The sequence below is a fragment of the Brachionichthys hirsutus genome, chromosome 5, assembly GCF_040956055.1.
Source record: "Brachionichthys hirsutus isolate HB-005 chromosome 5, CSIRO-AGI_Bhir_v1, whole genome shotgun sequence".
NCBI lineage: Eukaryota > Metazoa > Chordata > Actinopteri > Lophiiformes > Brachionichthyidae > Brachionichthys > Brachionichthys hirsutus.
In genome coordinates this window covers 8677190-8702081 of record NC_090901.1, presented here as the reverse complement: position 1 = coordinate 8702081, position 24892 = coordinate 8677190, and the positions used below count along the sequence as shown (strand labels likewise).

The following is a 24892-nucleotide window of genomic DNA, read 5'->3' as shown; positions in this document are numbered from 1 at the left end:
CATTTGTTTTAATGACGTATTACTCTTATTGAGACGGTGTGAAAACCAAATCGAATAATTAAACTGTCGGTTTAACAACATAATGATAAATGTAAATATGTATTATTATTTTTTAAAGAAGATTCATGGTAGCAATCTTCTTTTTCTTATTTCTTATCCAGGTCATTATTGTGTGGTCTGGGAATGTAAACATGAACATATACTCTTTGTTTCTAACAGTAGCGATAAAGCAAATGCGGGGATTTGTGATGAATAATCCTGATTATTTGAGCAGTGATTAGGTAGTAATAATAAATAGACTTGTTCTGTTGCTTTGTTGTTTTCAACAGAGCATTTACACATGGAAGGACGACCATTAAAATAAGGAGACCAGACCAGGGACGCCTGAAATATCCTGAACCGGATTGTCTTGCTGGAATGAATCTTCTCTTCAAACCTGGATGAAATGCCTTGACCCTACTCCACCCTATGCCATGGCCGGTTTCGTCTCCTCTGTCGGATTGATGTCGGTGGGCGAGGCTCGTGTGCGCGGCCACCGCCAGCCTGCGGTGTTTCTTGGGATGACAATGTTGGCAATGGCGATCGCAGCTGACTCACCTGTTGCAGGTAAGAGAGCAACTGGTCCTCTGGCTCACATGACACGATTGACATAATGTGAACCTTGTGTTATGTAACTGATCAACATATTATACTATGTTTGGTGTGAACTTGCTTTTTATTTATTAGCACACTGTGTGTAGAGTTGAAGTTGACATCGGATTGATTGATTTGCATTTAGATCAGCAGTAAATGGCTGCCCTAAAGCTAGAAGGGGCTTGTTGGGAGATATTGGCTGAAGTTTATCAGGGATGGTTTAACTCTGTTTGATGTATTCAACCCAAACAAAGATGCTTATTTTACTTGACGTTTGCTCTTTCTTTTTGATGATCAATCTTAGCGAAATGCAGCATCTTGAAGAGCTTTCCTTTTGGGTTTTTGTTTTGGCCTATGGATTTGTCTTTTGGCCTTCAGTGACATTTTTGGCTCCTCCTTAGTTTATTTAACTGTATTTTTTATTATTAACTTTTTGTCACACTTTCACAATTTCTGCGTTTTAGTCCTAGTTTAGAACTAATCATAACAAATTTGTGTTGAGAAATTTCCAATATGTGGCTGGTATTGATACATCGATTGCATATTTGACCAAATGAATTTCAACTACAGGGAACAAGGGCCTGTTAATTTAAAAAAATGAATCAGTGTTTCAGATATGATTTTAAACAAAATGCAAATGTACGCTTCTACATCAAATAAAGCGTGGTGACCTACAGATAATTGTTCCAAACATCACAACCACTTCCTCTTTGCTTGCTTTTGTTCCAATTTCTGTCAAATAAATACTTCCATCTACACCCAAGATCCTCTCAGTTAGCGTGGAATTATAGACTCTGTATGTAATATCGTGAAGTGGCGTTTCAGTTTCGCTTCATTGGCCTCTGCAGTGCAGTGGCTGGCGGGTTCAGGTCAGCAAAGTCCGACCAGTGTAGCCCGATGCCGTGTGAAATGCGATCTGTGTGTGATGACAATGTGGCCATTCATTATTTATGAGCGCTGTGCGCCATTTGTAGATCAATGAGTAGAACCTATCAGGAGCCAAACAGTTGGGTACTTTACTTCTTGCCAGGCCTGCAGCTTGACCAGGAAGATGCCCTGTGGCTGACCCGGTCCTTCTGCTGACTGGCCCTTCCCAGTACTCTTTGGTTGTGCTGGTCAAGGTTTGTCCTGCCAGGGGTTCCCACAGCAAATCAACCTTCTCCACTTCACCCTGTCCTTTGCATCGTCCTCCAGCCACTCTCATGTCCTCCCTCACTACGTCCATGTATCTTCACCTAAGTCATCCTCTATCCTTGTTCCATCCTCAGCATCCTTCTACCGATATAGTCCCTGTCTCTCCTCTGGACATGTCCAAAACCATCAAAGTCTGGCCTCTCTGACCTTATCTCCAAAACGTCTAACCTTCACTGTCCCTCTTATTGTCCCTCATTTCTAATCCTGTCCAACCTGGTCACTCCCAAGGAGAACCTCAGCATCTTCATCTCCGCCACTTCTAGCTCCGCCTCCTGTCTTTTCCTCAGAGCCACCGTCTCTAAGCCGTCCATCGTGGCTGGCCTCACCACTGTCTTGTAGACATTTCCCTTCATCCTCGCTGACACGCTCCTATCACATGGATTCTGAGCACCACTGTGTTTTTGTGTGTCTGTTGTGGTTCTTTTATTAACCACTTTTTTCATCCGGATCAGATCCAGAATGCGGGTACTGTCGTGTACTTATAGTGGAGGCTTTTCTTATTTTTTATTATGTCTTGTAAAATATCAGATCTATCGTGTTACTTTATACTTGAGAACCTTGAACTAAGACACTATATAATAACTATCAAAATCAGCACAGTCTGCGGCAGCAAACAAAAGAGGGGCTCATGTGAGAGTGTGCGCACACACACACACACACACACAGAGAGAGAGAGAGAGAGAGATAACAGCTTAGGGTCAAATTGACCCCAGAGGAATGCCGGAGCGTGGAATGTGTGTTCAGCACAGTGAAAAAAATATCATGCTAATTATTTTATGCTTAATCAATTATATTCATCAAATTAGGAAGTCCTGAAATAGAAAGTAAAACAAAAAAAAGTTAACTATTACTTTTTAACCCCAAGGATAACAGGAGGGTTAAATACTTCTCTGATAAACCAAGTGTCAGCACAGCATACCCGGCTCCTGCCAGCTGAAAAGAGACAGTCACGCAAAGGGCTCAGCTGAAAACAGAACCATGTGTGGGGTTTTATTTAGCTAGCACTAAAACCAAAAGGCCTTGTCTTCTGTCTTTTTCTTTTCTTTTCAAATTAAGCAATTGTTAAGTATTAGTATTATTATTATTGTTACTATTTGCATGCAAGGATCTTATTGAACAAAATATCAGTAGAGTGCTCTGGAATTGGAGTTTCAGGTTTTATATATGTATTTTTCCATGATGGCGTGTACATATTCACATATACAGCAGTGGTGGCATCTAGTTTGACATTTTATATAAGTTCAGCAGCATTTTGTAGACAATTAAATATGATTGTAAAATCTGCATTTCCCCATCATGCAGACTTTAGTAATTATTTAGTAACTATTTGTAGCCCAGAAATAAATTAGTTTACAGCATTAAAATACTTGGTAAATTGGTCAGGTGAATATTTGGTGATACTCGTGTACTATATGTGCACTATTCATCAGAACAAATGGCGAGTGTTAAATTCTTATGAACAGACATTGAAGCTCATTAGCTTCGGGTTTTTCATGTAATTAATAATTAATAAGTACATTCTATAAACTTTCACTGTTTGACGAGCCCATAACATGACATTTCATTTCTTTCTATTACAAGAGAACTTCTTTATGAGGAAGCACGACCTCATTTCATAACTTCAGCCACATGTATGAGGCTAACCAAGACCTACAGTTTGTTTGTTGCTAATACAATTAACAGCCTGATCTTCTTCCAGTAATGGATTTTAATTGACAATGAAATAATGATCCATTGTGGAAATGAGTCACATACTGTACTCCAGAGCGAAGAGTAATTGTGAATGATAGTGGGAGTGAGAAGACATAATGTAATACTTATTTTATATGAGGTGAGCACTTGACATTTCCACACTGGTGACCTGGTCTTTAAAGGTCCAAGGAACCAGCAATAACTTACCAGCTGAGTGTGACATGCTTGTGTTTCTGGGACAGGTGTCATTGCTGCTTCGTCTTGAAGGCCTTTGTCAGGTTCTGGTCCCTGTAACATCAAACCCGTACGATCCAGTGTCGGCGTCTGGCAGCTGTCTTCCACACCGAACCCTGACATTACCAAAGATTACCCATCTCTTATTAAGACCATGTCTGTTTGATTAAAACCAACAATGAGGACTTTGTGCAAATATATTATAGTTATAGTTATATATACTTATACTTATAGTTTAGCATGTTTATATTGGATTTTATATGTAATGGTTTACTACTTCTGTACTTTTGGCTTGTCCCCTGAGTGGTTGTTACAGCAAATCAACCTTCTCCACTTCACCCTGTCCTTTGTCATCATCATTTGTGCAGTTATTGATTGGAGATTTTACTGTCAACTAGTTTAAAATGTGACAATAAATGCCAGAATTGCTACAGCGGCATTCTGGGATGAGATGGTATTTTGGGGTCGTGATTCATGTAGCAGGACTACAGAGATGGCCTCCATGTTTTGCTGTATTTAAAACAATGTTTACAGCAAATCAGAAAACTGAGATGATCAGTTGGTTTCAGCGAATGGAGAACCAAAAACACATTTGTGTATTACGATCATTATTATGTCTAGAGTGCCGCACACCAAATTCTATAACATTATTTTTTTTTCACCAGATAAAACAGCCCTCTATGAGACTGTATATAGAAAGGGAGACTGGATCCTCCTCGTCCTGATTAAGATCATTATCTGGTTTGCCCAAAATGTGTGTCTTCCCAGCTGTGTGATTCATCCTCGGGGGATTGAAGCACGTCACAGCAGAGGAGGAGCCGTGTGGCTTTAGAGGAGAAAATGATGGCTCTTTTTTCTTTTTCCACTCGTCTCTGTTATAGGAAGGAGTATGTTGATTTGCTTAATATACCAGTTTAGGTCATGATCAAGTTGGGGGTTTACTATTGGGTCTAACCAGAGACAGACTTCTTGTAGGAAGGGATGAGGCCTGTGTTCTTCTTGTTTTATGTCAATCCTTTTTTTAAGTGGTCTGTTTTTTGCTTCTCGTTTTAAATGTAGTCCTTTCCCTCAGTTGATTTGCAGCTATTTTCAAGTATGTATTATTCCGCTACCGCTACTTAAAAAATATTTTATTCCCCTTCTTCTAAAATATGTCAGATCCTGATCATCTTCTGTAATCGATGAACTTCTCAAACATCTTAATAACATGAAAAGGAATGTGTCTCTCTTTAACATTAACCACCTGTACCATTTCTAGTTTGTGCTGGTTTGATTTCATTCTTAATGATTTCAGTGTTGTGCATAAAAAAGATAGCTCCTTCCTGATAAGCCGAAAGTGATCCCACATTCATTTTATGGTACCTGACATTAGAGTCGAATGTCAGGTACCATAAAATGAATGTGGGATGATCCCAGCAGAATGAATTTGTAAAAAGAAAAGGCCATCCAAGAACTACCATTCAATCATTTTGGAGCATGCATACAGTCGATGTATGTTACGTATGTCGGCATATGACTTTGCTGTAATTCAAAACAGGAAGTAAGGAAGCAAATCTTGTCTTGTCTCGTCGTCTTCCGCTTATCCGGGTCGTGGGGAACCAGACTCGCACTCCCTGCAGTCTCCAGTTTATCACAGGGCCACATGAAAGAAAAACAACCGGTCACACGCACACTCCTGTCTATCGGCAAGTTAGAGTCGCCAATTCACTAGTATTGCTCGGGAAGAGACTGGAAACTGACACAGACATGGGCAGGGCATGCAAACTCCACACGGAAAAGTCCTCCAGCAACAAAACCATTGTTGAGCAACTACATTCAGGAATTATTTAGAAAAATATATATTCATGCTCTCAGAGGTATATTGTTAGGCAGATTTATAAGGAAATGAAATAACATGATTCAGTTATTAATATCTTCATCATCTAATTATAAACTATTTCATCTCATTCTTTTACTCTTTTTTTCTCTTTCTGCAGATGAATCTCGGTTTCTCACACAGTACCCCATGGAATTTCTTGGAGATGTTCAGAGTTCAAGAAAATCATCAGCATCAGCCTTGCCAGTTTCAACTCATACTACTTTTGCGAGCCTCGACTCACCTCGTGTCCAAAAAACTTTATCTGAGCCAAGCCATGAAGCTAGTATCATGGGGGGATATGTTGCCTCTGAAAATTCCAAATATTCAAGTCATCTCCTTGCAGAGACAACACGTCCAAGTTCCATTCCATCATTAAGTCCTTCAAAACCTCAGTTGATATCTACCGGTAGTCCCCATTTGAAAGCATTAGAAAAGAATTCCACCAATTTGAAAGTAGCCAACACAGCCTCTGCCCAGCAATCTTATTTTACCACTACAATGTCTTTAAGATCCCAGCTGCAGTCTCAATTAAATATATCAATAGCATCATCAAGTCCCTCTACTTTTTTAAGGTCAAAATCATCTCAGCTCGGTCTAAATTCCGAGCAGAAAACTACTTTCAGCAAGCAGCAGGGTAGCGCACCGGAGCGGAGGCTTGCCTCGCTTTCTGGTCAGTCTCTTAAGCCCCTTAAAATGTCCTTCACTGACCCTCCAACAGATAAACCTTACATTGATATTCTGGATGTGAACAAGCTGAGCACTACCAGTGATTACTTAGTGGGTAGCAAACCATCCCATGCCGTGAACATGCTACCTCATGCAGATAAGACTCTGGCCCCTGGCTACAGTGTGCCTTTCATTGCCCCCCATTACACATCACCTTTATCGGACCGCACTGAGGTTTATACAGAGGACATATACCCCACCAACACCATGGATTTTGAGTTGGGGTCAGGGGACTACTTGGAGACAATGTCATTCTTAAATTCAGAGGGAGATGACTACTATTTGGTCACCAAGGTACCCTCTGACTCCTATGATCTAGAAGACTATACAGAAAGTTATGATACATCTTTTCCTTTCAGGGTGGCTATATCACCGTCATCCATGTATCCTGTCCACGTCTCACTTTCTGTTAGTCCTTTGACAACATACACCACCATTGGTCAACTGAGATCGATTGATCCGTCCTCTATTTCCTCCACCATTCCCAATACACTGGATTCTGACCCAACAGCTAACAGTGATATTCCCAACGTATCGGACATAGATTGGCCTGATTCCCTCACAGTTCATCCCACTAACGTGCTCTTACCTGACATGAACAGCTTGGAATATTACACCACTCAGTTGAGCAAAGATAACATTTCGGCCATCGGGGCTGAACTCGGAGGAAACGTTACTGTGATGTCCACCATTGCTACAGATATCCAACCCACCAGCAGCTTCACCAAAGACCTCTCTGGGTTTGAGCCTCATGATGAATCAAATACACTAGCAACTACAGAGGAGAGTCCTCCGCTCAGTGTCTCTGAGCCTCTTTTGTATCCTTCCATTGTCCCAACCGATATCTCTGATCCTCTTCCCACTTCCTTGAATGGTCTTCTGTCGGCCACGGATTTGCCTGTAGCAACACGACGCTTTGGAATTGCCAGTACCACTTTAACAGACGCTACGCAACCCATTGCCACGCCTCTGCTGCCAGATGACGCAATGTTTTCTTCCTCCTTGACCGATGTCCATTGGTTTGTTACAGCGTCATTTTCACAAGGTACCATAGACACTACTGCTGATTTATCTGCAACTGTGACCTTCTCCCCAGTTCCCACGGAAACCCCCGCCAACATCACTGATGGCACAACAGCTTTCACATTCCAAAATTCTAGTATTACAACTGAAATAATGCTCAGCGTCAGCTCAATTTCAACTGAGCCCATGTCTAATGTTACTGTGGTCCTCCCAGACGGGATGAGTGATCAGCGGGTGACTGAAGATGGGGTTGGCATCCCCGCCACAATGAGCTTAATTCCAACTAGCGGTGAAGATAATAGTGTTACTGATGTACACACAATCACAACTGGAGCTAGTGCCGTCACTGAAGCCTCAACTAGTGTCAACATGATCTCGACCACCAACGGAATGACCACAAGTGCAGCAACAACATCAAGACGGTACCTCTGCACCCATGACAGGCCTGCTTATCTCGTAAAAATTGGTGAGCTTGACATCTAGGTATCTTTAGATTATAATGAATACTTTTATATATACTGTAAATGATTGATGTACCAAATGTGTGCAAATTAGGGCTGAAAACTGTCATTTGAATTATTTTTATTTTTTACAATGGAATATGACTATATATATATCAGTAAAATGCTTTCTTCTGAAGGTTTTCTTCCAGGGGCAACTGTTGGATTTGCCAAATCTCAACTGAGAGACATACTTAAAGGCGAATTCAACAAGTCAGTGGAGCTGCAGGTTAGTTTATCTCAACAGGATTATTGTTATGCATTGCCATTGTATTATTTAGTTAAAAGTTAATGTGCTGGCGACGCATTCGGGGTGTACCCCACCTCTTACCCATAGCAAGCTGCGATAGGCTCCAGTAACTCCTGTGACCCGCAAAGCGGAAAAAGCAGAAGAAAATTAATGAATCAATGAATGAAGCTAGAGGATTGGTAATTTAATGATCCTGATGACCTCTTAAAATGATTTGTGACTTAACTGCAAATGAATTAAGCTAATGATTGATGTGTATGGTTCGTCTGTGAAGGTTGTCGACCCCCCACCGAAGTTTGTGTTTCGGGCGGTGTCTGGTCCAGTTGTTTACACAGCCATATCTGTCATCAATGCTCTACGACGGTCTGATCGCCGCTTCCTCTCTGTGTCTACCAACTGGATAGCACCAGACCGTAAACATCAAATCCACACAGGTAAATCACTTTTCAACAAGCGTTGACAACATTTTAATTATTTTTGTCTTCACCTTCTTAGTTTTTAAACTTTCTCTCCACTCAGTGCTGCAGTTTGTTCCAAGTAACATAGATGTGCGGTTTTGCAACTTCAGTGAGAGCATTGAGAGAGGTTTGACCAGGGCCTTTGCAGAAGTGTGTAGACGCTCCAAGGAGTCAACCAACTTCACGGTGCACGTGAGTGCGAGAAGCACGAGTAACCTTGCATGCAGTGTTTCCATTGGGTGAATTTCACTTGGGCATTTCCCTTAAAGCTGTATGGCCTGGTGTCAATAAGCCTGAGGTTTCCTAGTATAGCTAATCTATTTTTATCTAATAGCCTTTGTCTCCCAGAATAGCTGACCACTGTTGAAGGATAAAGTTTCTGTCCGTACCAAAAAAGTAACATTTTGTTTTGTTTCTGTTGTTGTCATTCCATAGAAAAAGACCAGTAGTTTGTCTGCTGATGGGGCCGGCCCCCCGAACACCTCCATTTACTTCTTTAGTGAACGATGGCAATGATTGCTGCGGCTTAGGTCAACTTAGATTTGAAATGTTTCTATTCAGTATCATCATCAGAGTTGCTGTAGCATTTCTACTTAAGTCAATGAATAGAGGTTGAACTCGCTTCCTGTGGAGTCCAACAAAGCCATTTTATTATAATTACTGATCGCTGTAAGACATAAATGACTCGTCTTGACAGAAGAGACAGTTTGATGCTCGGTCTGTCCATTTATCCATTCAGCCATCCCTTTGAGCGTTTTTACTTGAAGGAATTTATGCTCTGGTAGTCGAGTATTTAAGAAGCTTACCCTTGGTTAATAAAGCGTGTTTAGTTCTAGGCTTGTGTAATCCCATTACACTGATGCCTGAATTATAGCTTTGAAGTCAGGATACATATTAAATGCATGTAATGCATTTTTACGGCATGGAAATGTATTATAATCAACTACGAAGCGACTGGCCTAGTCTGCATTTCCAATCACTGAAAGCAATGACAACCAGAAACTACACCAATGGCAAAATGCAAAAATCATTGTCTGCTGAATGGTACACATCTGTTCATTCATCTTTTAGATTATAAACATCACCATGGCTGCTCCTAAATATCAGGAGCAACCGCTAGTCAGGCTTCCGGTGGACATCACCTTTACGATACGGGGTTCAAAGGGTTACCTGACGGGGTCAGAGGTCAGCAATGCTCTGATGACGCTCACAATGGTGGAATTCAGCTATTACATGGGCTTTCCTGTGCTGCAGCTTGCTGAGCGTGAGTACCGCAAAATCGCCTCTTTATATTTGAGATAGTTTGACTTCCTTATGCGTCGCCTTTACTCAAATAGCTGTTGTGCCTTCTTTTGATCGCCAGCGATGAAATGAAATGAATCATTACTCTGCTTAAACATCCTTTTGCATTTTTTTCTTCCAACAGCTTTTCACTATCCAGAGTTGAACACCACCCAGTTGCTTCGTTCCTCGTGGCTTCGAACAGGTGTGTGTGTGTGTGGGTCACTGATCCTGCCATGTTTAAAAGATGCTTTGTTTGAGAGCCTTTTCCCTGTTGTGTGTGTGTGTGTGTGTGTGTCCATAGTGCTTCTGGGTGTGCTGGACCAGAAAGTGGGTGAGAGGACCTTCCAGGCCAACATGGAACGTCGGGTGGCCATGTTGCTCGGGGAGGCCACGGGACCGGCCAGACGTGTTAAGAGAGCCACCACCATAGGCAACAATAGCGTTCAGGTACTGCAGCCATGTATAGATTTATTCCATTTGCTCCATTACCTTCGGATAAGATAAATGTTAGAGTGCAAAATCTTTCTTTTCATATATGAAATAGAAGTTGAGCAGAATTTCTCTTTGAACCCTTTGCTGCTGCAGTTGTCGCCTTTGTTTTAAATTAATCAGAATAAATTAAAAGTCCATCTTCTCTCACTTCACAGATAACCCTTTTTTTCTGCTTTGAAATACGTTTTAATAAAGTGGTAGCGGTGCAAGTGTTTTATTAAAACATAAAGTGAAATTATGACTGCTAGTTTAATTCCAAGCAGCATGGTGGCGCGTTAATTAGCGCTGTTGCTTCACAGCAAGAAGGCCGCAGGTTTCAATCCAACTCCTTTCTGAGGAGTTTGCATGTTCTCCTCGTGTCTGCGCATGTTTTCTCCGGGTTCGAAGGCTTCCTCCCACCATCAAAAACATGCAGCTTAGGTGAATTGCTTACACTAAATTGGCCATAGGTGTGAGTGTGTGTGTGAATGATCGTCTGTCTCTGTGTGGCCCTGCGATGAACTGGCGGCTTGTCCAGGGTGTACCCCGCCTAACCCCTGTAGACTGCTGGGATAGGCTCCAGCACGACCCTCGACCCGGTATAAAGCGGTCAAAGATGGATGGATACGCATTAAAACTTTCATTGCACTTTAAAAACACGTTTGTTAAGTACGGAATTGTGTTATTGTCAAAGCTTAAATTCTAATGCCATCATTCCCTGATGCATTTGGTCTCTGACTACCTTCCCCGAGTACTGAGGCTTCTTTATTTGAGTGTTGCAGTGTTTACAGCTCCTGAAAGCCTAACTGCTTTACTAATCAGGCTCTAGCTTTTGTGGGCTCGCTCCGCACCTGCTCTGCTCATCTCAAAGGGGACAGGGTAGGGGTCTGTCTCCATAGCAACAGCATCTTATTCAGCTCGGGGTAAGCCACTCAAAGACCACAACCTAATGAGTCCTTGTTCTTTCTCCTCTTCCCCATTACTCCTGGTCCTGTTACTTGATGTGAGCTACAGAGCCGCTCAGAGCAAATCAATTATTAAGTGATTCTGTCTCAGTCTGTGTCCCGCATTTGGCACGATCAAGAGTTTGTCTCGTTTTGTGACAGATTGTATTGAGGGAGAGAGCGCATGGGCAAGTGATTTGGAACAAAACACTCAAATATTATGAAAACGCTGAAAGAGATTTGTTACGACAGACGAGGGAAACGAGAGATGTTCGATGCGACACCAGTGAGAGCGCAGAGGAATTCTGTCAGAGTGGTAAATCTAACAATAAGTAGCCTCCTCATTCTTTTTGTCTATTAAAAAAAAACATGGAGGAGTTTAGGAAAGTAAAGGTGCATACTCTCAGTGTCTTTTTCACAATATTAGATCTTAAATCTTAGCTTCACTCAAAAGGAGTTTTTAGCAAAAAATATGAAACGTGTTACAATAAGAAGCTTCATCATTCCTTCCATTCATGATAGGATGATGTAATTTGCGATGCTCTTTCAGATCTTCTCGTTTTTATATTTCAAGGAGTCGTCTTTGTGTGTGTTGAATGTAACAGACTCAGCATCTGATTTTCTGAAGAGTCTTTTGTCTCATTCTATTACACACACACACACACACAAAGACAAACGCACACACATGCACACAATTCTCAAGCCGATGCCCTATAGTCTAGCCTATCACAGCAGAATCAGTGTTACATTGCCACCGATGAATATACCTTTTAAGTCTGCCTAGATGGATGAAAGAGAGAGTTGGGTTTAGGTTGTGTAATAATATTCATGCTGCCGTCTTTCCACTCTAATAACCACACAGGGACCGGATTAAACACCGAATGAAGGACCGCCAGCCGTTTTTCTGTGTTAACCCAAGCATGACTTGTGCTTTACTCTTTCCAGCAATGCAGACAGTAGATTCTGCTGTGCCTCAGGGCACCCAGACACACACAGAGAGAGATATGAGACTATGTGTATAACTACGAAAAAGTTAATGAAAATATAATAATCAATATATCATGATTGTATTGTATTTCAGTTTGCAGAGCTGTTTTTTTTTTTTTGTAGATGATTACACAATATTGGTCATGTGAAAAGATAATAAAAAGAGTTTGACAATATACCCAAATGTTTTCATAAAACAATTGTCAATATTTTAAACAATCAAATCAGATAAGTGGGGTTCTTTCACGTTTCATGCTTGTGCCTGAACTGTCGTTTCTGCATTCACAGGAAGTCAGCGATGATTCATGTCTTCATTAATGCATTAACTTCCATCAATCAAACAGATAAATAGCTGTTTAAATGTCCAGTAAAGCACGAGACAAGCGTCTAACAGTTAGCTAATTGCTCTGTTTAAATGTAAGACAGCCAGCCGAATATTGAGCAGTGGCTTTAATTTCGCTTGCAAGATATCTTGGATGTTGGCAAAATCTGTTTCTATATCTTTTTTCATGCAAGTAAATATTCTTACTGTAGTAGTTTAATGCAGACAATTATTGAATAGCAATGGATTAAAGTTGCCTTAATAAAACAGTTATTGGATCTTTCTGTGATTACATGTCTGCTTTCTGCTCCCAGGTTGTGAGTGCCAGCCGGCTTGTGGGTGCGGACCATCCCTTAGAGGTTGTCTACTTTGTGGAGGATCCCAGTGGTCAGAGGATGCCTGCGGATCAGGCAGCCCACCTACTCAACAGCATGGATGTTCAAAGGGCTGCCATCATCTTGGGATATCGTGTCCAAGGAATTTTGGCACAGCGTAAGAATGACGTTAATCCCTGACTTGGAGAGATTCTATCTAAATGCCCACGATTGCATGAATTACAGTACTCTGCAAGAATGATAGGATGATGTAATTCTGCAAGAATACTGTAATTTTGGCATAATGTGATGTCATTCTTATTCAGATGAGATTTTGGGGCTTGTCGATATGTTGTTCTTCTCACCTGAAGCTAAAAGATTGCATCGGCAACACATTTTCACAGCAGTTTGGAGATTAAAAGTATTTAGGGATTAGGGAAACATCTTGAGGTTATTGATATATTTATTTTATTCAGTGAAACGAGGGCCATGAAAAAGTAGGAAGTAGAGATTGTCTTGGCTGCAGGAGGACAACTGCTCATGACAATTGAATTGAAGGCTCATAAGCAGTGACTGCTGCCATATTGTTGGATCTGATCATATTGATTTGTTAGTTGTTGTGTATGCATGTGTTCAGCTAAGTAAGTTTTAGCACAAAGGAATACAGAAATAAATCATTCTTGTTCTTTTTTTTTAATGACGCAAGCCAACGCCTGGCACAGTGTGTTCCCTTTGTGTGTTTACAGACACATTTGAGCCAATTACTTCCTGCTGTTGACATTTTACCAAAAGCTTGTCGTCCTCATTAAGAATCTAAACAAGAAACAATGGCCTAATTAGAGCCCCCCCCCCCCCCCCCCCCACTGGGGAGTTCTGTGTGTGCTGACTGCATTCACGTTTTCTATTTCCCCAGAGGTTGAAATGAGTCTTAATTAATAGTAAACACACCATGGATAGCTCGGCCTTCTTTTTGTGAATATGCACAATAATGGGATAATATGTGTGTAAATGAGAAGATTCCAGGAGGGGACAGTGAAGTTACAAGGAATAGACGGAAAGAAGGTTGAGGACTTCAGGTAACTCGGGTCAACAGAGCATAGTGATGGAGAATGTGGAATAGGAAGTGAAGAATTGTGTGGAACGGGTGGAGGAACGTATCAGGTGTGCTCTGTGATGGGAGAGTGTCAGAAAGGATGAAGGGAAAGGTCTACAAGACAGTGGTGAGGCCAGCCATGATGGACGGCTCAGAGACAGTGGCTCGGAGGAAAAGACAGGAGGCGGAGCTAGAAGTGGCGGAGATGAAGATGCTGAGGTTGTCGTTGGGAGTGACCAGGTTGGACAGGATTAGAAATGAGGCAATAAGAGGGACAGTGAAGGTTAGACGTTTTGGAGACAAGGTCAGAGAGACCAGACATTGATGGTTGTGGACATGTCCAGAGGAGAGACAGGGACTATATCGGTAGAAGGATGCTGAGGATGGAACAAGGATATAGGATGACTTAGGTGAAGATACATGGACGTAGTGAGGGAGGACATGAGAGTGGCTGGAGGATGATGCAAAGGACAGGGTGAAGTGGAGAACATTGATTTGCTGTGGCGACCCCTCACGGGACAAGACGAAAGTACAGTAAGAGTAGCACAATAAGGGGATATACTTGAAATATTGAGCAACATTCACAAATTATACTGTGTGGCTCAGTTCGCAGCTCAACTGAAAACGTTTCTGCAGCTGTAGAGAAGGTGCCATCTTCACCACCTGATGCTGAGAACAGCAACGTGTGGATCGTCATTGGAGTGGTGATCCCCCTCCTCGTGGTCGTCCTCATCATTTCCATCCTGTACTGGAAACTGTGTCGGACAGACAAGTTGGAGTTCCAGCCAGATGCTATGACCTCTATCCAGCAGCGCCAGAAGGTAGAGTCCTGCCGGGGCATTAACACTCATTGTAGATGCACAGCTCATTTTAAAAATGGGGTCTTTGGATTGAAAAAAATTAGCCAACTGGAAGAAAAAGTGTATTTCAGTATGTTTCCAGAGTTGGTGTTCTATGACATCAGAAATATGCAATTGCAGAGAAGAGTCTTTTCTCATCTGACTTCAGGGGAGATGAAAATGTGTCTTTTTATATTTCATTGCATAGAGCTTTACCGGTAATCAGCCTATTACACGTACAAAGGTTTTTCTAGCAGCAGGGCCATCTGTCTTTTTGGAGATGAATAATTCAAAAAAATAATAACTGCGTATGGTTGAACTGATGTTCTTTCATGTTTTACCTCTATCTTTACGGCTCATTTCCTCCAAAACTTAAATGACGTATTTTGCTCTTTGATGTCTCTCTTGGAAGGTACGGCCAGGGTCCAGTTTACCGAGAGGATTATGCATATTACACTGAATATTAGTGCGCAGTTATTGCGATACCTGAAATGCTTGAGTGAGTTTGCTGTAGTCACATGTTCATCATATGTAATGCAATTTTATTTATTTAGCTCTATGACACGCTGTCAGTACTCTTCCTCAGCTGCTTGGGGTTTTTATTTTTTTTTATCTTTCTGTCTTCCCAGTTGATCATTATGGTTATGTCTGGCTTTCATTTCCCTTCATGTCTTTCTTTTTTTGGTTGAACTAAACCCTCTACACTCGGATTGTACGATCCCTCTCTGCTTAACGTCGCTCCCTCTCCCTCAGTCGACGTCCTCACTCGGAGAATCAGCGACTTCCTTTCTTCAGACATGCCCTCCAACTAAAAGAGAGCTAGATTTTAGTGAAGGGGAGTATGAGGAAGAAGATGTGTATGAGGAGGAGGAGGAGGAGGAGGAGGAGGAGGAGGAAGAGGAGAAGGAGGTTAAAAGAGGGAAGGTACAAAGCTGTGTTTCGTCTATAGAGGATGTAGCTGTGGCTTCGTTTATGTGTGTTTTTGCTTGATTGTTGTCCAGTAGAAACTAGTCAATAATTAATAGTCTAGAGCTTTCACATACAGATTAAAGCTTTATAGAGAGGCCAGTAGCTCAACCCAAACGCAGGATGAACAGTGAGGAGGAAGATGTGGACAAAGATAAAGCCTATAAGGCTTTAAAAAGAGAGAGGGTTCTAAACCAGAAGAGCGATGAAGACTTTGGAGCAAAAAAAAGAGGAATGTAAACAGAAGACATGAAGAAATAGTTAAATAAAGAGCGGAGAGCCAAGAAGGAGGTATATTGTTCAGACGATATACTTGACGGTGCTTTTTAGCGTTAGAAATTAGGACCCTGCTTCACGTGGTTGTGAGTAAACGCTATCTGGACATTTCATGGACAGCATTCAAGAAAACATTCTTGGCAAATGCTTTCGCTTTCGTCCGTCTTGCGCCGGTCCAAGAATTTCACCTCTAGCGGCGCAATACAAATGCCCCCGTACAAATGATTTGCTGCAATTCCCCACTTTTCTGTTTAATGAGTATGATGCGAGTAATATGTTGGAAATAACAGTACCTGTGTGTTTTCTTTTTATTCAGCTTCAGTGTTAATTATGCTGAAGATGCTTTAACTATTTCAGCTTCATCTTTCATGAATCCGTTCCCATTCAACGACACTCGTGTGTGTGTTCACTCACAGCTCTTGGTTGGGGGGGGGGGGGGGGCTTTTCAGCGCTGCTCATAAACGAGTCGCAGTCTGGACTTGTATGTATCTTGTGGTTTAAATCGCAGATTAAAGTAATAATATGATTTTACTGAAAGCTGATAAACACTGCTGTATCTCTCTGCCATCTAATATTTACATTGTTGTGCATGTTGTATAACGGCAGCCCCTCTGCTGCCTGCGATGTCTGCCTTTCTTTCCACTCCTTATTTCTCTCAACCTTTTTTTTCTCCTGCTCACTTCCATTCTCCTCCGCCCATCCATTCTCATCAGTTGCAGGCTCCCAGCGTGAAAGGATTCGACTTTGCCAAACTTCACCTCGGCCAGCAGAGTAAGGATGAAGTCGCGGTGATTCAGGAGTCCGCCGGGGCAGGGCTCGGCCCTGGACCCCCTCCCATGTCTGCTAAAGATGGCCTCGCTCCTTCTGAGAATGGGCAGATCCCCACACCCATAGGCTCCTCCACCAAACCATCCCGCGGCACGAGAAGGCGAGAGAGGTCGGCGCCGCTCCGTCACAGCACTAGGCAGAAATATGAGAAATTGTTCATGATGAATTGTTTTAAATAAGCAAAAATGAGAACATTGCAAACTACATGAGGTTATGCTTCGACAGTTGATTTCATTATTGTTAGATGAAAGTGCTTACCGCTAGTTTCTGGCCATGTTTCTTTATTCTACTGTGGAACCTGTTTTAGAAAACCCACCCTCTTCCTAACAAAGTCGTTTTGCTGATATAGACGTTAAGATATTTATTTCAAGTTACATTTGTGGCCCCTCACCGGTGTGGGTTTTGTTTTTCCTCACCTCATTTGGGAGAGACAGTCAAGCAGACAAATCGCTTCAGACAGATCCTCAGCTCAAATATTTATGTTCTAGACGGTGAAGGATCTTCAGCCGGCCAGTCTGTCTGTGCCATTCTTATTTCATTAGAATAACGTTCACATATTCCTCCCAGATTTTCTCTCTCTTGAAAATCATTTTATTTATTTATTACTGAATACATTTTTTTTGTTTAGACATTACTTTTCAGCATGTTTGTGTGTTCATTGGCTTCTATTATTTATGTGTGGCTTTTCCGGATAGGATCTCACCTTCTGATGGGGACTCCGTGATAAGTGACCACTCCAGTGAGCGGGAATTATCCGAGGAGAACCTGAGAGCCCACGCCACGCCCAGCAACAGCAAGCAGACCCGCAAGGTCCCCATCAATGTTTTAAATGGCAAGTGGCCTTGGCAACGCTCTTCAACCGCGAGAGAGACTAGTAGAGGAGGGAAATGAAGAGGCGGACCAGCTCAAGACGGCCAGACTGAGGGCAAGGGAGGCTGAAGAGGTGGAGAAAGTGAATAATCAAAACAAACTAGAGATTACAGAGAGGAATAGTGATGGCAAAAAAGAAACGCAGTGTAGGAAGTGGGTGGTCAAAAGAAGTCCAGACAGACGAGAAAGTAGAAAATAGGAGGGGAAAAAAATAGACTTAATCGTGTTGATATACTCAAGCCTGCAACGTCAGCCACACGGGAAGGGCCTGTTTTCTTATTGATAACTGTCTGCCTGGGATTGTATATTCACCGCCGCAGCGTTTACAAGGAGGTTGTGTAAGAGAGGAACGCTCCACATTATGGAATGTACCATCTGTCTTCCGCTCTTCAGCCTGCTTTTGATCCCTGCGTTTTCTTCTCATCGGACGTTACTCCTTCCCTTCTTGCCTGTGATTACTGAACTTCAGTGGGGAAGCTTTTATTATCTAGAAATGTATCCTTCATTCAAAGTTGTTTTTCCCCCTCCCAGGTTGCTCCTCCCCTTTATTTCTCTCCAGATTTCGCAATAGCGAGACCTCATTTTCTACATAGAGTAGCCACTTCAGTCTTCTGTGCTTTTATTTGTTCTCCTTCAGTTCATTAAAAGTATTTTCTTCTCTGTTGTGGTTTTCAGGCAAGAATAGAATCGGTAAGCGTTCACCGTCTCCCCGTCTCCGTAGACGTCAGGCTCGACCTCCGGCAGCTGTCTGTCTGTTTCTGTTGTTTGTTCCTCCCACCCGTCGCTGTCTGCTGTGCCGTCAGTCACAGCTTCACAAACAACGGCCAAGCCATTGTTTGAAATGATCAGCTTTTCATAGCGCTACTAGAAAACATTAATTCCATATTTTCTATTGTGAGTCAGATTTGAAGTACAGTGTACAGTAGTCATGTCATTTAGATTTAAAACGTACGTGATTGTCAGTAGATGGCTGTGCTCCATTCCGTAGTTCAAGTCATCAGCATTCAGACATTGCAGAGCTCTGAGCTGTCTCTCTCTCTCTCTCTCTCTCTCTCCTGCTGCCTTCCTCAGGCCCTCCTCCCGTGAACGAGCAGCTGTCCTCCGCCTCCATCTTTGAACATGTAGACCGGATGTCTCGTGCCGTGGATGCAAGCAGGAGACTACCCAACAAAATTCAGCTGATCGCCATGCAGCCAATGGCTGTCCCGCCCGTACACAGCCCCCCCATCAAACTGGCTGACAACAATCAGATCAACAAAGAGGTTTGCCAAACTTTTTTTTAAACCCTTCACCACAAATAAAGTCAGGATGAGGACATGGGAGTTATTCCATCTATCCGTCATATTTTGTTTGACTATAACTTTAAATTCTTTTGAAATATAAGTGCTGAAGTGTTGCATTTAGCTATTTAGGGGCGTATATTGTTTCTACTTATTTGTTTCTGTGGTTACAAATTGAATTTCTGTTCATTCTTTGAGTGGGATGTTTCTCAGATCTTTTGGAAATAATGCAAAAATGTTATGTTTTTTCACAAAGCTTTATGTACACATTCTCTGCATAGTTGTTTGTTTTTATCTTAACTTTCAGATATTAAATTAACAGGGATGACTTAAATAACTTCTGTCCAGCTGACAAGGTCCTGAGTATCTCATGCTTGTTTTCATCTTCCATGGTCACCGCTCTAGTTAGCAATAGTAACCCCAAGCAGTCCCACTAAACACGAGCTCAAAAGAGGGCTTTTCAATGTTTCGCTCGGTGGTCAATGGAGAAGGTGAGACAAGTGTTGCTGTGTCTCGTCTCCTCGACTGTCCGTCCAGACTGTGCCGATTTTTAGGAACGCTGTCTCCTCAGATTCAAGTAGCACTCAGGCACAAGTCGGAGATTGAGCACCACCGTAACAAGATACGTCTGCGTGCTAAGAGAAAGGGCCACTATGACTTCCCTGCCATGGATGACATAACGGGAAGCCTCACAGATACGAAGGACCAGGACCGCATCTATCAGAAAGCGCAGCTCCAGATCGATAAGATCCTGGACCCAGATGCCCAGATGGCCTCCATCTTCATGGGATGTAAGAAAAGGTTAGGAATTGTGTTCTGAGCCCGAGTCACTACGCATGTGTTGGATGTGTGGGGCTGAAAACATATACTTAATGTAATCATATAAATACAATCAAATACTCCATAAATAACTACTTGACATTTCTCCTTCTACGCTCAGTGGACGGGGGAGGCGCTCTCCCAAGCAGAGGATGAAGGAGCAGCTGAATGGAGGCATGATAGAAGCAGACAAAGACCACCTCATCACAGAGGAAAGTGATGCTGCGTACAGAAAGTGTCCCGGTGTCAACAACGTGGCCTACGTGGTGAGTAGCGCAGGAGACATCTGTGCAACCGCCCATAAACTCCATAGCGGCTGAATCCGTCTAAACATGTTCCGTTTATTCCAGTCGGATCCTGACCAAGGCCAAGGATCCCCTCAACGAAGCCCCTCCCCCGCGGACGATGTCTTCCTGGGTCCTGGTTGCTCTCCTCCAGGCCAGGCCCCTCCCCCACCCCCTTACATGCCCCCACAGCCTACCATTGAGGAGGCGCGGCAGCAGATGCACTCCCTGCTGGATGACGCTTTCTCTCTAGTTTCTCCCACGTCTCCGGGCAGCTCGGCAGGGATCACTCTCCCAGGAGTGAACTCCGACCTTCCTGCTTGCAGCCCGCTGGGCCGCAGCCCGAGAGCTTGGGGCTCCTCGTACGCAGCTCTGGGCCCTTTTCCTGGGGTAAGTAGCCAACCTGCTGCTTTTGAATGCAGGAGAATCCTCTGTGGGATTGACCTTGGAAAAAAATGACACTCGTAAAAAAATTCCACTCTAGTGTTTTCAATCACTTTTGTATGTGTATGTGGGGATCATTTCGAAAAATATGCAAAGAAAACGAAGACAATATGAGCATTTGTAACAACAGAGCAGCAAATTGACACAATTGACCTTCTCAAGGTTTTTCCTGCTCATTTCCAGCATGAAGCTGATAGCTTCTAGTTTAATCATGTCTTCTTAACTAATCAGTTAAGCATTCCTCCATCTGTCACTCCTATGGAGCTGCGACCTTTGCAAGCACTGTCAGCTGTCTACAGTACCTAAGAGTGTACAGTAATGTAGCCTACATAAGCTTGATCAGCACAGGCTGGCTTAACACACAGGGCGTATCGCGTCTCTGAATAATGAGCTCTTTGCTTGCTTTTGTGTTTATTTTTGTTGACAGTTTAGCACTGGAGTCCATTTTATAACTTATATTTATTACATTTCACAGTATTGAGGAAACTCTAAGAGACAAGCTAGAAATGATGATGTATCTTTAGCTGCAGTACTGAGCTAAATCTACATCAAGGTTGAAGCTGCTCATGGACTTAAACATAAAGAGTTGACAGACCATTCTGTATTTTATCATCTGAAATCATCAGTATTTATTAATGGCTATGTCGTAGAGTACTAAAACTGGGACCAGTATATTCTTATCTTGACAATAGCTGGATTATCACTTTATTCTACTTTCATCCCTGTTGAGGTTTTTTTTTTCTTCATCATCGTTTTACTTTAATGCATTTTACAGCTATGTTGGCGTAGATTCTCATTCATCCAGGTCATGGTAACCCTTAAAATTGCAATCTTAAAAAAACAAATAATCTTTTAACTCCAAACAGAAGTCCAGTTGCTTCAGATTTAACCTTCTAGGATTTACAGCTACCAGCAAACATGAATCGATACGCTGCTTTTGCAGGTTTAATACTTTAATACGCTGTAAAAGGTACACTGTGAGATGACAGACATCCATTCTTCATCTGTGTAGGTTCTCAGACATCCAGGTCAAGGTTCAATCAGTCATTTTTGTTCTTTGCGATCTATTCTTTGCTTTCATAAGAAATAAAAGTGTCTTCTCTTGTTAGCCCCAGCGGTTCAGTGAGCCTCCTCCTTCTACCCAAGGCCTGATTCCAAGGTTAGTATAACAGCTGATCAAAGGTGAGCGTTCATGTTTACATGTTTGTCTCCTTCCTACACCTGAAGGATTTCCTAGTGATCAGTCCGGCCTAATTTCCACCACTTTGCCTGGTGGCAGTTTTCCTTTCGGTGGTTCTAGTGAAATGTCACATTTCATGAAAACGCGTTTCCTCCTGTTTCAGGCGGGGCCTCGGCTCGAGCTACCTGCCGCCAGGTGAAACAGCAGGGCAATGTGAGCATCTCCAGCCAGACAGCCTCTACGGCGGCAATGTTCTCTACACCGGTGAGATGCCCCCGTCTGCCAGGCCGAGACCAGTAGGGGGAACGGCAGGTACCGGCAGAAACTGCCCTCAGAACCTCGTGTACCAAACATTTTCACACAAAAAGACAATTAACATTTAGTATCTTAGTGTGTGTGGGGGGGGGGTGTCCTGCTGTTAATTTCATATCACCACCAAATACAACAGCATTTTTTTTAGACTAGTTGCTGCATCAATGTATAAGAATCGTGCTGCTGAGGATAGTGTCTGGCACAATAGCTACAAATGTGTGTGTGTGTGTGTGTGTGTGTGTGTGTGTGTGTGTGTGCGTAGGTGCCGAGCTCCATCATCTTACCCAGGTGGGATTGTCCAACCGGATGAATGGTTACCCAGCAGGCGTCAGGGCCGCTCCGGGCCCCAACGGGGGCCTTGGCTGGAACCACTACCATGAAGAAAACTTCTGCAGAACGGAGCCTGAGAAAGAGCCAGTGAGTGCTTTATACGTTCATTTTAAGAAGAAAGACCAAATCTGCTATCCATTAAAACTCAAATCAAATGAGTGTAAAAAAAGATTATATTATCACTTAATTATCAGCAAACCTCTCAAAAATTCAAAAAATCATCAATAATCTCATCTAAAGAACCAAAAACCTGATATGTCTGATTTCTCTGCTGCTTATGTGAACTCGCATGTACCGTAAAAGGTACATTCATTCACACCTGAAAAGAATGACAAGCACAATAATCTAATCTAATCCGGTCCTGTCCGTCTGTCCGTCCATCTGTCTGCCTCTCTGTCCAGCCTGCTCTGTTGGCTCCTGATTATTCGTCCTTCTTTGTCTTCCAGATGACCCGAAGCGGAAACAGAGAATCCTCGGCGCCTCCTTTACACCTAGACCGCCCAGAGGTGGGCTATCTATCAGCCCCCCCGCCCCTAAACACAGCTCCTCCTCCTACTCACTCCTCGGCCTCCCTGATCAAGGCCATCAGGGAGGAGCTGTTGCGTCTCTCCCAGAAACAGGCAGCTGTACCCAGTTACCATAGCTGAAGCCCTGACCTCTGGTCTGTAGCTCTACCCAGTCACGCCACTGACCCCGCCCAAGTCGACACTGCTTCCTATGGAAGCCCCCCCCCAGGGTGTACAGCATTTATAGTCCTGCTAAACGGAAGTGAAGAGGTGCCTAACAGAGATTTCTACCAGCCTGGAACCAGAGGGTCGCTACAACCGAGACTAATCAGCCGCAGCCCGTCACGCCAGAGACGGTGTCATGAAAGGAGGAACTTTATGAACGGTAGATGATGGACCTTTTAAAATGAGATTACATGGACACGCTTCAGCCACGCGTCGGTCCTGCACTTGGTTGTGGTTCCGGGAAGGATCCTGCCAAGTTGTGGTCGCTGCATAAGTTCCACACCCTGGACCTTTTTTTTGAGATCTTGCTACGTTCTGTGTTGCGTCTTCATTTTGATGCTGCCTCAACTAACCAGAGGCAACATCACAAGAGACACATTTCATTTCAGATTTCATTTCAGCATTATTTTAACTGCCATGCAGGTATTGTGTGCATCCTGATCAAGATCTGTAGCTTCCTGCTTCTGCCCTGATGAGCCACGCTGTGCCTTGACCCGGTGATGTTGCTAACCTGGCCCCAAACCACTGTAAAACCCCCCAAAGTGAAATGAGAGCCAATAGCCAGCAAACAACTTAACCCTTTAAATGCCTGAACCATGAAATAATTGTAATTTGTAAAAAAAGAAATTATAATCATAATTAACATCAATTTGATTATACGTGCCTGAATTTGTATAATATTTGCTAAATCGTGAAATCTTTTGCATGGGAAATGCAGATCCGGGTGTCTGATTGTACACCTCAGGTTTTTCAGTTAGAAGTCTCAAAATCCTGAAAAGTCAAGTGTATCAAATACGAGACGCTCGGAATTAAAGGGTTAAAACATTAGTCGCGATGGGCCGCCTATACAGACTGGTAACATGAATAAAACTACCTGTTCATCTTGTATTTGCGGCAATGACACAGCGTTTGTCATTGTCAGAGAAGCTTCTTTTGGCTCAGCACATGTTTTTGAAGGACAACATGTGCTCCTCTGCATTTGTGTTTTTGGTAAGTAGCTCACAAACTGCTCTACGGACATTAAGTCACCGGTTTTAGACACGGCGGTGCAAATGTGTCGCAAATAATAAGTGAATCATTTGAGAATTGGGAGCATTGTGTATGTACTTGCTATTTGGCTGTACTTCGAAGCAGACTTCTTGGTACGCCTCAGGTCAGTCCAGAAGAGATTCCTTAGATAGATCATGTGGAAAAACTGTTGCCGTTCATGAATACGTATGGAGCGTGTGTTGAACGGCCATCTCAGTCTGATGCAGTATTTTTTATGTCAACACAGGAATTTAAATCTTGTACTCCATTATATGTCATTCATTTTTTACTTCAGCCAGTCAATTAATTGTCTTCTTCTGCTCACCAGAAACGTCTCTCAATGATTGTACTGGTTGGAAATTGTTCTAGGTTGACTTTTTTTTTTTTTTTTACGCCTCTCATGACATGTCGTGAAGTTTTGAGGCCTGATAGTAATAATAGACATGATGGAGAGCAGGGTTTGAAGATGTTTTGCAGTGTGTACAAGTGTTAAATATGTTGGACTATAAAAACACCAGCTCTTTGGCAGAATAATTCTACAGATGTTTCCCATCCTTTTATCTTTCGAATGCGATGTGCCTTTTGAACTCGATCAGATTAAGTACATTAAGTGTTTCTCTGTGTCATCTTTTATTGCCTTTCATTCTGTCTAATCCAAGACAGCAACTTCAGTTACAACAATAGTTTGTACTAGAAAATACCTGCTTTTGTATGGCATTAT

General features: G+C 42.7%; 1 protein-coding gene across 1 annotated transcript; it reads left to right on the top strand.

The window, feature by feature from the left end:
* The first annotated feature begins 440 nt into the window (after positions 1-440).
* Positions 441-23058, top strand: si:ch211-1e14.1 (UPF0606 protein KIAA1549). Its single transcript, XM_068739602.1, has 20 exons — positions 441-606; positions 5730-7826; positions 8001-8089; positions 8385-8544; positions 8630-8760; positions 9640-9832; positions 9995-10054; positions 10154-10299; positions 12891-13068; positions 14620-14804; positions 16778-17001; positions 17588-17697; positions 18834-19024; positions 19614-19843; positions 19983-20127; positions 20212-20535; positions 21705-21748; positions 21933-22081; positions 22344-22498; positions 22858-23058. The coding sequence occupies exons 1-20, from the start codon at positions 441-443 to the stop codon at positions 23056-23058; spliced, it is 5178 nt and encodes a 1725-aa protein (XP_068595703.1).
* The last annotated feature ends 1834 nt before the right edge of the window (positions 23059-24892 follow it).